The sequence below is a fragment of the Barbus barbus genome, assembly GCF_936440315.1.
Source record: "Barbus barbus genome assembly, chromosome: 13".
Classification (NCBI taxonomy): domain Eukaryota; kingdom Metazoa; phylum Chordata; class Actinopteri; order Cypriniformes; family Cyprinidae; genus Barbus; species Barbus barbus.
Genome location: NC_136741.1, coordinates 28,587,098 through 28,601,982, shown reverse-complemented (window position 1 = coordinate 28,601,982; position 14,885 = coordinate 28,587,098). Strand labels below are relative to the sequence as shown.

The window sequence follows — 14,885 nt, the reverse complement described above, 5'->3', positions numbered from 1 at the left end:
TTGGAAAAGTGTTAAGCATGCCAACATTGCAGACAGTTTTCCATGTTAATATATGGGACATCAGTGACAAGGTACCCAGCGTGAATTGTGCTTGCATTTATTTACTAGCTACCTTGCTAAATTGAGGTAAAAAAAATATTCCCCCCTCAATACCAGTTAAGCTCTGTTGGTGGCAGGAAATCATTTCGCTTCTCAGTATGTAAACAAACAAGCAAGAGTCACGTTTACAGTATGGCACTTAAAATTGAAGTTTATGAAAAAGGTACTGCACCAGGATACATGTTAATATACACACCATATCAAACATATGTAGGCCTAACATGAAAATAAAGGGTAAAATCACTTAATGTCAATGCAAAGTTACATGCTAATATTTCAAATCTCATTATGACCAAGTAAACTTTGCAGCTCAAGAACACAAATTTGGATGGAAGAATTAATATAAACACTTAAAGTACCTATTTAAGCATTTAAGTCCATTGTAAGTGCTATACTGAAAATTATCAAAACTATTGTACACTCTGGTTGATCTTAATTAAGTAATATATATATATATACATACACACACACACAGCAAGAAAAAAATACATAAATTATCAACCGTCTATAATTTAATGAAACAGCATGGGTTGTATTAGAGCGAAACAAAATAACTAACACTGCCAAACATTACAGAAGTCATCAAATCAATTGATAATACTCACTAATGTTTGCGCTGAAGCTTCCCTTCAAAATAGTGTCACTTCCTGGAAGAAGATGTCATATAGCTTTTGATATTAAAGGGATATTTCAAGGGATGTAAAGTTATGTTGAGGACACAGGAAATATATTTATAGACATTACAATGAAGAAACCTCTACTGGAAATATTGGCACATTTCTTAATAAACTACAAGCTTTTCATGTTAGAAGTGCAGCTTTTGGGGATATAACAAAAAACAAAACAAAACAAAGGTTTCTGCTCAAATCTATTTGAAAAAAGTACACTTATTTAAAGTTCAACTATGTTCACTTAATTGTGATTAAAAACCTAATTAATATGATTTCCATCTTTAATATGTGCATGTTTATGCATATTGTATACCTTTTACTAAGACATATGATGGGAAAATGAAAACGTACCTCATAACACCAGTGATCCTGGTAATCTTTGGTCATTTTACCTTTACTAATAAACCGCTGTCCCCATCTGCCCTCTACTGGTGAAGTCTGACCGTCTGAACATCATGGAATATCCTATATCTAGGCATCTTGTTAAATATATGTATTGTAAAAATAAATGTTAGTCAGACAGAAATTAACTGTGACTGTCTACAATAACCTAAGAGAAGTTTCTGTTGTTTAAACATCATAACCTAGATTTCCCTCCAGCTTCTCCAGAGGAACAAGAGCCGGAGGGCTAGAGCAAAAAAAGAGACAGAATCGAGGTCGGAGGAGGAAAGGAGGGCGAGAAGGAGAGAGCAAAGGAACAAGAGAGAGAGAGAGAATGATATAAAAGAGCTAAGAGGGTTTTGAACACAGCCAATTTAATTTCACATACAGCTCTGACCTGAATGTGCAACACAACTCTTCATTCCAGACCACAAAAAAACCCTGCTGAAACTGATATATATATATATATATATATATATGAAAAAAATACTTCATAAACATTTAGAATAATCCATTATAGAGGTTATTTCGATGTGGCAGACGCTGTGCTAAAACTGATAACATACAGTAACCTACATACTTAACGAGACAGGGCTGGTCAGCAGATGGAGCTAGAGAATAACTGCTCATCAAAACAACTGACAGTTTTTCTCATTGATATAATTAGCATACTATTTATTATTATGGTATTTATTATGTCTATGGTTTTGCTACCACATGTGTTTGAATGCTGTTAACAAGATTAACTAAAGTGCAACATTTCCAGTCTTTGTTTCTTGTTTTTGCAAGTAAATTAGATTTTAAGTCATTTTTAGGGCACATCTATAGTTCCCTATCGAAAGGGAACTCCCGTTACGTCTTCATTTTTTATTGATGACTGCTAATTGGGAAACTCCTGTTTACTCTGTTACTGAAGCCTGATTTGTTAGCATTTGTGTAACTGCACAAACCAATGGCGCTCGAGCCCGCCAGAAGGGGCGGAGCCGACTGCTACAGGAGTCAACTCAGCCATTTCATCAGAATCTTCTCCTTCAGTAACAAGACCATCTCTTCGCTGACTCTGCAATTAAGAAGCAGAAGTACAGCCTGCAGCTTAGGCCGTAGAAAAAAGCCCCCGGCAGCGGAAGAAGCGAGAAGCCTTCCCCTGCGGCTATCCGGCTGGTAAGCGCAATTCCTGTGCAATTTCTCTGCTAAATTTTTGCAAATGTCACGAGTGTGCAGAAGGGCAGTGAGTGCGTCACCTGTTTGGGCAGCCCCCATGCAGAGACTGTATGCTTATTGAGACGGAATGGTCTCACAGAGGGCATGAGTCTCGCTCTTCTCCGCTCGCGAATCATAAAAAAAAAAACTGCCGCTCTCCCATCTCTCCTCTCTCAGCGAGCTTGGAGAAAGGAACGGTGCAGTCACGGAGCTGAACAACCGGGTTTGAATGATCCCACGCCAGCAAGACCCCGCGTGGTAATTCTCCCTCGACACCTTTATCCGCCCGTGTGTGTTTTACAATTGAGATTGCCGCCCCTTTTCGAGCGGCTCAATCTCTTTAGACAGATCAGAGTAAGAATGCTGTCACCATTGATCAGGTCGCTGACAGCTTCCCATTTGTGTGTGCGTCGCTGAGGCTGCGCTCACTGAGACAGGCCGCTTTCACAGAAAAAGCGCGAGTTTGTCCCTGCATCGCTCACGGATGGCGGATGCATGCAGCACTTTGATCTGACGGTGTATTTACACGTGAGGTTCATCAACAGCCCTCATCTACGAGCGGTTTGAACTTTTAGGCGGATTAAAAGAGAATACTTCAGATTAGACACATCTGGACCACGCCCACTCTGACGCTGCACTCACAGGAGCTGGCTGCTCGCACTGAGAGAGCACTGAGTCTAGCGAAGCAAACTTTTGAGAGGAAAGGAAAGGATAAGTTCTCGCTGAGGCCGGAACTTCATCAAAGTAAGTTCACGCTCACGCTCCATCCCTCCATGGATGGAAATTCTATTCAAGCTGGGCACGTCCTTCTCATTCAGCGCGCGCCCAAGCAAACTACCACTGTGATAGTGGACCTGTTAGAGCAATTCTCCTCTCCTCACACTGTGAATGCCAGTTCCCCGCCCCATGCCGTTAACTGCCATTAGTATGAAAGTAACCACTTGCCGTTTGTCTTTTGGCTTCGAAAGACATCCCCGGCGTGTCAAGCTGGATTCTAAAAATCCATGGAACGAGGTTACTCACTCCTGGTCGCTCGCAGGTCACCTCGCTTCAGAGGTATTATTCACACTTTGGTACTGGACAACGCATGTTCTTCGGTCCGGAGTACATACACTGCTTGCAAAGGTGCCGTGCAAATGGTCCCCTTAGTGAACAGTGAGTCTTGGCATCTTGACAAGATTTGGCATCCCCAGCCGGAACTGTGGAGCCTTCATGGCTGGCCACTCGACGGAAGTCTAGTCAACTCCCAGCGAGAGTCACTAATACCATTTAAGAGACTAGAGCCCCATCTACACGATGCCTCTACGCCCTCAAGTGGTCAATCTTCAGTGACTGGTGTTCAGCACATAACAAGAATCCGGTTTCATGTGACGTGTCCCACGGGCTCACCCTTCTGCAAGAGCTGCTGGATAAGGGGCGCACCCCTTCCACGCTCAAGGTCTATGTGGCAGCCATCGTGGCGAATCATTCTCTCGAGGCTGGCCAGACTATTGGCAGAATTGACTTGGTCATTAAGTTCCTTAGAGGCGCTCGGCGGTTTAATCCTCCTCGCCCTAAGACGATGCCAACTTGGGACTTGTCCATAGTCCTGGGGACCCTCAAGGGTACTTCCTTTGGGCCGCTTCAACAGCTGGCTTAAGGGTCATGACTCTCAAAACCACTCTGCTTTTGGCTCTAGCGTCTATCAAGTGAGTAGGTGACTTGCAAGCACTGTCTATCAGTGCTTCCTGTCTTGAGTTTGGACCCAATGACTGTAAGTCGTTCTTCAGCCGTGCAGTGGCTATGTACCGAAGGTGCTCTCAACTCTGTTTAGAGCCCAGGTTATCTCCCTTCTAGCCCTACCCATTGCAGATGGTGAACAGGGACCTAACTTTTTGTGCCCAGTCCGGGCACTAAGAGTGTACTTTGACCGTTCCAAATCTTTTAGACAAACAGAGCAGCTCTTTGTGTGCTTTGGAGGCCACTCTCAATGGCTGCCAGTCACAAAGCAAAGACTATCGTACTGGATAGTGGATGCTATTGCTCTGGCTTAGGCCTCAGCGGGCATGCAATGCCCTCTAGGTGTGAGGGCCCATTCCACCAGAGGAATGGCCTCCTCCTGGGCCTGGTCCAGTGGAATCTCTATTGGGGAGATTTGTGCGGCTGCCGGCTGGTCGTCGCCGTCTACCTTTATTAGATTCTACAGTTTGGACGTTCCTGCCTGGCAGGCACGGGTGTTATCTGTTTAATGTTCACTTTTTCCCCTCTTCGGGCAAGTAAGGCTTATGACAAGTAGACCCCAGATCCCTCTCGGGTCTCTTTATAGCTCGGACACACGAGGCCCACTCTGAGCGTGCCTGAGCTGAGCTCACGGAGCAGGCTTAGTTCTGCTTCTGCTTATAGCACGGTGCTACTGGATGCGTTCCCCATTAGCAGTATATATATATACTGTATATATATATACTGTATATATATATATATATATATATATATATATATATATCCGTTCACTTGTTTGCTTGCTTGCTTGTGTGTGTGTTTGTATGTGTGTATTATTTTCCATGACATTAATGCAGAACATGGAAATGCACATGAACAGATCGTAGTTGTGTTGCAAGTGCATGCGCTCCCATTCTCTTTACTTGTCACATTAGCATGTATAAAAACATTAAAATTCTTATATATATATATATATATATATATATATATATATACATATAAAAAAATAATAATTCGTTAAAACAGATACATGCAGTTTGTCCCTGCTGGTAGAATTTGTAATCACAACATTTGGTTCCACAAAGCCCCCCTTTAGATCGCAAGATGCTCATCATCATAAATAGGCTATGTTCTTAGAACATTATGAAACACTGATTAATGAAAATGTTTTCCCTCTTTACTTTTTCTGAAACCACAAAGTTTTAAAAAATTTTTTAAAAACGTTTTTATTAGTTGTGAATGTTAAGGTATCACTCCATTTGATCGTTTTTTAAACATTATGGAAATGTTACTTTTGAATGTTCTCTGTAACATTTAAAAATGTTAAAGGGGAGCTATTATACTCTTTTACAAAGTCTTGATTTTGTTTGGGGTGTACTAGAACATGCTCCCATGCTTGGTGGTTCACATAATTTACATTATTACAATACCTCTCTCCCCAGCCTAGCACAAATGGCTCGATTAGTTCCGGGTTTGATAAAGGCCCGCCTTCTGAAAAACTAAATGTGTTGTGATTGGTTAGCTGTCCCAGTGCGTTGTGATTGGCGAACAGACTGTTTCAGTACTGCCCCGCCCCTTGCCAAAGCAGCATGTTTGTCAATATTGCCATTATCAATTCAGACCCCGAGAATATTGAGGATCACAGAACTTTGCACTCATGGATATTGCAAGACATATTAAAGTGGTAACATTATTGTTGTATTTTTATTTTTTTTATTTTTTTTGCCTAAATCACGTTTTATGTCAAGAACAACTTAAAAATAACTGCATTTGTACAGATAAGTGCAACGGTAATATGTATTGTGTTTATTGTTCTTTAATTCTAACATTATAACACGAATTGCAGTGAAACTGTTATACAGTTGAATTTACTTATACTATAGTCCCACAGACTTACTCTATTTGTGGCAGCATATATGCAAATGTATTCTCTGCCAGCAGGAGGCGCTATTGGAGGTTGAGGTTTCCCCGGTAATGGCTTTACAAAAAGCAGAGCTCCACTCACAAACTCTTTTTATCAGGCATTACATGCAGGATGAAATGAAAATAACATTCAAAATTTGCTGAAGAAAGTCGGTTTGCTTCAGAAATACAATGATATAAAAACACCAACACCGGGTTTCAATTTTGAAACGTGCATTGCTCAATAAAGCGTTCTCCCTATATCAGCGCTATAACAACTACCTTAAATGACAAAAATATTTCTGAAAATTGTATTGGAAGTTTATTTAATTTTTTTTTTATTATTTTTTTTTAGATAGGATGTCAACAACAGCTTAAAAATAAGTGCATTTGTACAGATAAGTGTAATATGTATTGTGTTTATTGTTCTTTAATTCATAACACGAATTGCAGTGAAACTGTTATTCAGTTGAATTTACTTAGATTTGTAACTTTGTAGATCTTTTTATGCCCAAATATACACACCACACACTGAAAAAAATTCAAAAACTGGAAAAGCATAATAGGACCCCTTTAAATTAAAACATTTCAGGAATAAAGCATTCCATGAACGATAGATAATGTTTTGGACTAACATTTTTGAGAATATTATTAAAGACCATAACTTTGAATGAATGTTCTAATATACCGGAAGTTCTGAGAGCATTCCCTGTTAGCATTATAGCTACCTCTATAACTCTATTCAGTTTGAATATTAATTAAAGATCAATCATAATTTATTCAAATAAATATACTATAAATAAAATGTTAATAGTTTGACTCCAGTGAAGTATCAGGTCATGTTGCAGTGAAACCCATTAAGACAAAAGAATGCACCAAATATCTATATAAGAAGCACTTTATTGGTCATGTAGACCTTTTAAAAACAAAACCAAAAAAAAAAAAAAAAGAATATCTGACATGACAAACTGACATTTCTACAAAGTGAATAAAGACTGATCAAGAGAGAATGTCTTCCATATGCTCCTGCTGTTCTTGGCAGAAAACTGGAATTCAGTTAAATAAAAACACTCTATGAACTAGGAAGCTCGAACCACAAAAAGACAGGAAAGCCTTTGGCGTCTTCAACTTTTAGTTCAGAATAGTAAAATAAACCTCGACCTGTTGAAAAGCTGTTATCCAGTTTGCCTCCAGAACTGATCTGTAGGGTTTATTATCAAACTGTAATGATATGTGATGAAAGGTTCATGGTCAGAAAGTAATAATGCACGTTGAAAGGTTTATGGTCAGAAAGTATTAATGTATATACCACAGCAGCAACTGATAGCATTGGTCATATTGTACAATTGTAGGAACAGTCAACTCCTATCAGCGTATCTGCTGTCTAACCACATGACCGTCATACTGTACTCCTTAAAGTGCATCCTCCTTAAAACAAAAAAAAAGACAAAATGACAGTATAGTTTTGAAATGGGATCAACAGGTCACAAAGAACATTTAAAAACATTAGTAAACAAAATATAGTATCTTTTTACACACAAAACATACAAATCACATGGGTACAACAATTATAAGGCCAGAAACACACTTTATGCAAGTGGGAAAATGCAACACATTGCTTTTGAGTTGTTTTAAGAAATGTATGTAGGAGGCAACAGAGCTGTCTTCAAACCTGCCGACTACAACTAATTTGCCCAGCAAGATCTCATTTCTGATGTTGCTCCGTCAAGACCATAAACGCTCAAGCCCACTAATAGCACCCTACAGCAATGTTAAGAATATGACACACATTAAACAAATAGAATTCAGTCTCATTAAATGAATTACGACACATTGGAGAAGCGTTTGCATTCACATGCTTGTGCAGAGTATGTTTCAGGCCTAAAAACTACTAAAAAAAAGAAAGATGCAAAATATAAAAAATATCCAGTTATTAAAAATATACATAAAATTATGCAGTGTGTCAGTCTAACCTGCTGACTTGCTAATAAGCTATACACTACCATTTAAAAGTCTGGGGTCAGTAATATATATTTTTAAAGAAATTAACACTTTTATTCAACAAGGATGCATTAAATAGATTAAAAGTTACAGTACATTTATTTATTAATGCTATAAAAGATTTCTATTTCAAATAAATGCTGATGATTTTTCTACTTATTAAAGAATCCTGAAAGAAAAATGTATCTGATTTCCACAAAAATTAAGCAGCACAACAATTTTCAACATTGATAATATTGAGAAATGTTTCTTCAGCAGCAAATCAGTGTATTAGAAAGATTTCTGAAGGATCATGTGACAGACTGGAGTGATGATGCTGAAAAGTCATAAAAAATTTTTTAAATAGTATATTCAAACAGTTATTTTAAATTATAATAATTTCACAATAAATCTGTTTTACTGTATTTTTGATCAAATAAATGCAACCTTGGTGACCATAAGAGAATTCTTTCAAAAACATAAAGAATCTTACCAACCTCAAGTTTTTAATAGTAGTGTAACTAGTCAGCTGCCTCGCTAAGTAGTTAACAGCTATTATCTTTTACAAAATAGAATACAATCTCTTGGAAATTAAGGTTATTCCTCTGGAACATCTAGAACAGTTCCAGAATCAGACTTATTAAGGTCGAAAGGTTTTCCTTTGGAATTACATCATGCCACATCGATTACCCACGTTCTGACACCATGAGTGTCACCATCACTGAGAGTGTTTCAGGCTATAAGCCACACATCAATTCAGACAAGAGTAGCAGTGAAACGTTTTTGCATGTGTAAAAAAGAAAATTGTGCCATAGTAATGAATTTTCAGTCTGATTGCTTTTCTCCACTCCAGCTCTCGGATTTGCAGTAAAAACATCACCGTCCATCCGTTAAATGATATCTTTATTTGTCTCCACCTTAAAGCAAGCGCTTTAAGTCCTGTCATTGTCAATGTGACAAGCTTGTGGCAATGCTAATTTATTCAGAAATCAGCTGGACGGATCATCATGGAAGTGGACTGGAGCGAATAGCTGGGTCCTCGGAAGTGATGCCACTTAATGCCATTGAGTTTGCGGATGTTTTGACCCACGGTGTAGTAGATTCCATTGAGGTTGGACAGACCGCAAGCATCAAACCACCAGCCTGAAAGAACGGCAAATAAAAAGAGACCGAGACAAATTACTTTGTATTAAGTGTATAATTGTTTCAATATTTAAAAGCTTAGCCTAAATTTTATTCGATTTTTCACATAAATCATATTGCTTTAGAATACTTAGGAATATATTGCAAGATTTATATGGACCACATTTATAGTACTTTTCTGCTGCATTTGGAGCTTGACAGTCTAGTTACAACACTTTGATTGAATGAAAAAAACCCTGAAGATTATATAAAATATTTTATTTTGCATTCCACATAAAGAAAGTCATACTGGTTTTGGAATGACATGAGGGTGAGCAAATAATGGCAGGCTTAAAAATGACATCTCCTCAAAACAATCAAAGCCCTTGATCCATCTCTCTCCTCTATATTGGGTCTTTTTATTTTTCTCTTTACAGACCATCAGTGTTTCAAAGGGTATGTTATTCCCGCTGTGCGGTCGATGTCTCAGCAAGACCTGTCAAAGCAAACTGTGATTCTTCAATAAAAACCAGACTTTGACTCTTCAGAGAGGACACCGTCTCTCTAACCCCGATTAAATCAGTATCACCTCCCTCAACATGTGTTTAGTTTGGACGGGCCGCATAGATGGATCCATCTTTCCATCTTTTGATTACAATTTGAAATGCAAACATAAAGGGCACTCGAAGGTCTCCAGCCGGTTCGACGGTAATTAACTCCAACAACTTTCAAAATCAATCGCAATGCATGCTATTAAAAGCTGTTTATCTTGGACCCCAGAGGTGTGGGATCTGCAGTCGAGTGCAGCCATAGAGTAAATTGTTTGCATAGCTGACGTTGAATGCGCGTCTGAACTCTGGACGGTTTTGACATAATTCTGCGATGGGGTTGCGTTTTCTTCGATTAGAAGAGGATCAGAGGGATTTTGCATGACCGTTTCGGCTTCACATCCAGGCCACAAGTGAAGAAATGTGACTGAGAGGATATGAATGTAGATGGCTTGCATTCAATAAGCACTTCTAAGTGCCTATCTACAATCAGATTAGTCTTAATGTAACAAGTATTTTATGTAAAACGATCAAAGATGTGATAAGGCTGTTTATAATCTAAGATCAAGGTCTTTGATCTTGTTTTTGTCAATGGGATTAGTGAAAATTAAAGATGCAAAAAGCCATTTAACTGATGGACATTCAATAGCTGTGTGAACAGCAAAATCTTCTTAAATATTTTGTTAAATTATTGCAATAATATTAATATTCTCTAAGTAATATCATCTATTTGACTGCATTGACACTATCTGATGAGAACAAAACTTTCTGATCCTATTGTCTTCTGTGGAACTGCTTTATAGATGAATCAAATTAGTTTATTAATTGATGAAATTTGTGACGATACTGTTTGACAACTTTTTGATAACTGATGAACTTTAAACAGACATTGAATTGAACTGAATCAATACTGAACTTACTTGAGCTGAATGATTACACTGTTGTCTTTCTCAAAGCTGCTTTATGGTCTCATATTTGAAAAAGTTTGCATCATTGATTATGTTATTTTCCTCTTTATTAAAGCTGTGAACCTGATTTGAAACAATCTGTATTGACTGATATTATATGATATGATATATGACTTCACTATTTGGACATAAAATGGGGATATCAAATGAAGTGGTGAATCAAACTTCAAACCATTTTAATCACTTCATTTAAATTAATTGTCTGAATCATCCAATCCACTAAAATGAATCAGTTTTCAATAAAATGTATGGACATTTCAGGAGAGCATGTCTGAGTGTGTTGCATTATTACCTCAAATTGCTCAGCTACAATATTGTTAAAAACAGCTATGTTTTTTATGCTGTATAATTGAGAACAGATCTGGAGAAATTTTGCATTACATCACTTGCTCACCAGTGGATCATCTGCAGTGAATGGGTGCCGTCAGAATGAGAGTCCAAACATCACAATAATCCACACCACTCCAGTCCATCAATTAACTTCTTATGAAGTGAAAACCTGCGTATTTGTAAGAAACTTCTGGTGGCACCCATTTACTGCAGAGGATCCATTGGTGAGCAAGTGATGTAATTCCAAATTTCTGCAAATCCCCCCCCCCCCCCCAATCAAAATCTTGGATGATGTGAGGGTGTCAAATTTTAGCAAATTTTCATTTTTGAGCCAACTATTCATGTAAGTACTTCATAACATTTGAACATTTTTGTTCATAACTGTGGTTTTGAAGGAGATCATCTGCAGTAGCTCACCTCCGGTCATCATGAGGGCGCACTTGCAAACGCACTTGTCGTTGTCAGCATCACGAGTGCTGAAGCCTGTGCCATTTGATGCTAAGCTACTTTGCTGTCCTGCTGTTCCGCTATAGCTCCCTAGCAAGAGTCTGGAGAAAGAGAAATATTATGATAGGCATATCAGTTTTAACTTTAAGTTACTATCAGTCTTGGTCGTTCTGTTAACACGGGTGTCACCTGTACTGCTGTTTTTCCCCAGCCAGCTGGAATTTGTCATACAGAGCACAGGCGCCGTTCTCCTCCCAGTCCTTAAGTTCCACTCGGAGGGAGTACTGGGCTTGACTGGTGATCAGGTGAACAGCCTCATTACCCAGCCAGTGCTCTCCACTAGGATCACCAAATCCCTGTGAGAACAACATAATGAAACCAATGCTGCGTTCCATTCATCTTGTAAAGTCAGGATTTCAGGATTTTGGGAAAGCAATAAAATGGCACTTGAAGTTGAACTTTGAAGTGTGTATAATTAACTATACAATCTTATGTTTGAAAATTTCCACCCAAGTTTCAATGCAAATAAAATGTATCAGTGAGTCAAAGTTCCTTGTGCAAACTAGGCAAATGATCATCTCTACTTTATCTTTTTATTGCTGGACAACACTTTATGGTTACATATCAAGCAGGAAATATCACATATCCAACTTTAAATGAAACGCAGCATTAGACACAAGACAGCTGTTTTTGTTTCCTTGAAATAAATGGGTACACTCTAAAGGCCATTGCACACCGAGCCCGAAATATTCGCATGTTAAAAAATAAATACATCCTCACGTTGTGTCAATCCCGTTTGCTCACTGACGAAAACTTTCGTCCGTCAAAATAAATTCGAATCAGGTTTGATTTTCTGTGTTTTCGCATCCGTAGCATGTATTTAGATAGGAAAGGATGGGGAATACGGAAAAATGCATGTGAAAATTTCAGACTCAGTCTGCAATGACCTTAAGTCTTTTGTTTCCATAAAAGAGTATCATCCTTTTCAGCTTTTTATAGAAAGGAAGGCTCACAATAACATTTGGCAAGATTAACAAAATGTAGAAAATTGCAGTATTGATTTTCACTGCTGTAGTTTCACAGAACTGCCAGTTTTCAATCCATTTCAGCATATTTAAGCACTTAAAATATCAGCAGAATGTGTCGCTATTTAATACAGAATGTACCAAACAGTTCATCTACTGCCAATGACGCCAATCTGTCATGTACAATTTTAGCCGCCGTGCTTCATCCTGCCTTGGCTGGTTTTTGAATCTATGTCATCAGAATAATGCCAAACTTTTAATCACGTCTTCCCAACACAGGCAGAAAAACACTTCTTAAATGTCACCATTTTCTTTAAACACAATCAATAGGGATTTTCATCATTGTCTACAAATGTAACAAGTTCTCTTTGTCTGTACACTGATGTGATGCTAGGACGTCATGCACAGCCAACTGTAAATGTTATGCAATCTTTTAATGTTTATGTCCACTCACCAGTTTGTAGTCTTTCCAGCCTTTCTGGAAGTTCACACTTCCATTGGCCCTGCGCTGGAACACCGTCCAGCCACCTCCGCTTGTCACCATATCACAAAATACCTGTCAGAAACATATGAAACATCTCAGTCTCACTCTCTTACATTGCTCGTTCTGTATGTCACAGCCAAGATGCATCACACTGATTCCTCATACTTGTGAAAGAACGCATCCCACACCTTGGTTGGCTCGGTCATGTCTCCGATGTAAATGTGGTAGACTCCGCTGGTGTTGTGACCGGATTTATAGGCCTCGGCACAGTCTCTGAAGTGCTGCTCATTTGATGAGAAGCCTGTAAGGGAAAACACAGAGGCTCTGGGGTTCAGAACTGATTTGAACAGAAGGTAAGAAAGACAATCAGCCAACAAAACACTGCTGTGACACAGCCGTTAATATAAGTACTCTTATTTGTACTCGTATGTGAATCCAGACTCTATATTATTTAGTATAATAAACTGTTGTGTCCCATGAAGCTGTTTTCAGTGTTGTTAGCAAACTGAAAATATTAAACAACATTTACTGAAATAAAGTAAACATTAACTGAAAAAAATAATATTAATTTTATTTCAGCTAATTGCCAAATAGAATGACTAAAACTGAAAAAGATATGAATACAAATTAAACAGACATTTCAAAAAATAAAATAACAAATAAACGTGACAAAAATAACAAAAATTACTTAAACTTTTAAAATCTTAAATTAAAATGGAAAATATAATATTGACTCAAAATAATAGATACTATAATAGCATATTAATTATACTAAATAACACTGATTTTAATTGTAATTGATCTCATTGGCATAAAAAACTAAAACCATACTTATTTATTTTTTCCTTGAAATAAAATGAACTTTAACTGAAATAAAATGTAATATAATATTTTTAAAATGACTTATTTCAGCTAGTTGCCAAGACAACCAAAACTGAAATTTATAAAAATATTTTTGAAAATTTTAATAAAACTAAATCCATGTAATTAAAAAAATAATAATAATAAACATGACAAAACACCTGTAATAGTATCTCAATGATACTAAAATATCACTGATACTTATAATGCAGGTTTTTGTGCTGAAACATCCTATAGTTGTTTTGTGGATGTGCCACACAGTGTGACAAAACAAAACGATGTGGTTTCTGTTGTCAAAAGAACAAGATTTATAATAATTACATGACCTCAAGTTTTCAAATACAAAGTCTAGAGTGGTCTAGTTTTGGGATGAGTCATTTAAACATTCAACACAATGTGTTTGCTTGTCAAGCATTCGAGAGAGAGTTTATTTAGAAAATTTGGTACATTTGGTTCTTCGAGTCTCCAAGCAGACATTTATAAACTGATATGTCTACTGTCCGTATAAAATGCTGCAGTCTTGGTTTAGCTTATCAGTGTGTGTTGTGACGCATGTGAACTTCATCCAAGACACGGGAGCACGCTGCCAAAGACATCACTAGCGAGAGCTTATCCTCTCTCTCTCCATGAATCCCGGCTGCTCGATTTATCATTAGTGTCACAGTTAATTAACAGGTCATGTTAAGAATCTGCCACCATATTTAAAATCTGTTGTAAGCCCAAGAATCAGACATGTCTGTCGTTCTCAGACAAGTAACCTTACTTCGTACTCTAACTGAGTATTGAGTAATTTTTTTATCCTCTTAGACAGTGAAATGCTGCAGCGATGCAACAACTCTAATCGAAACATTAAAATCAACATGACATGGCATTCGAAATGCATTTTATCTTTCATAGTATGACATACGTTCAAGTGATACAGGCCAACATCATGCACTTCTATAGCTTGATAGACAATCTAGGTGGAGGTAGACTAATATCCTGAGCTAATATTCCACAATGTATGATGATAATCACATGTAGATGTGTTTATGTAATAGTCCATGCAAGAATGAAAATATTCTGAAAACTTACCCTGAGGACATCCAGATGTAGTATGAGTTTGTTTCTTCATCAGAACAGATTTGGGAAAGCATCACATCACTTGCTCACCAATGGATCATCTGCAG

At 37.7% G+C, this 14,885-nt stretch overlaps 1 protein-coding gene across 1 annotated transcript in view; it reads right to left on the bottom strand.

Annotated features, from left to right (window-relative positions):
- Positions 1-6,832: 6,832 nt before the first annotated feature.
- LOC306879070 (angiopoietin-4-like) overlaps positions 6,833-14,885 on the bottom strand; it is a 39,133-nt gene continuing 31,080 nt past the window's right edge. The window contains exons 5-9 of the mRNA XM_079431762.1: positions 13,044-13,156; positions 12,826-12,927; positions 11,536-11,702; positions 11,317-11,447; positions 6,833-9,074 (exon numbers count right to left, since the gene is read on the bottom strand). Of these exons, the coding sequence (XP_079287888.1) occupies positions 8,914-9,074; positions 11,317-11,447; positions 11,536-11,702; positions 12,826-12,927; positions 13,044-13,156 (674 nt within the window). The 3' untranslated portion in view covers positions 6,833-8,913. The remainder of the gene's footprint in view (positions 9,075-11,316; positions 11,448-11,535; positions 11,703-12,825; positions 12,928-13,043; positions 13,157-14,885) is intronic.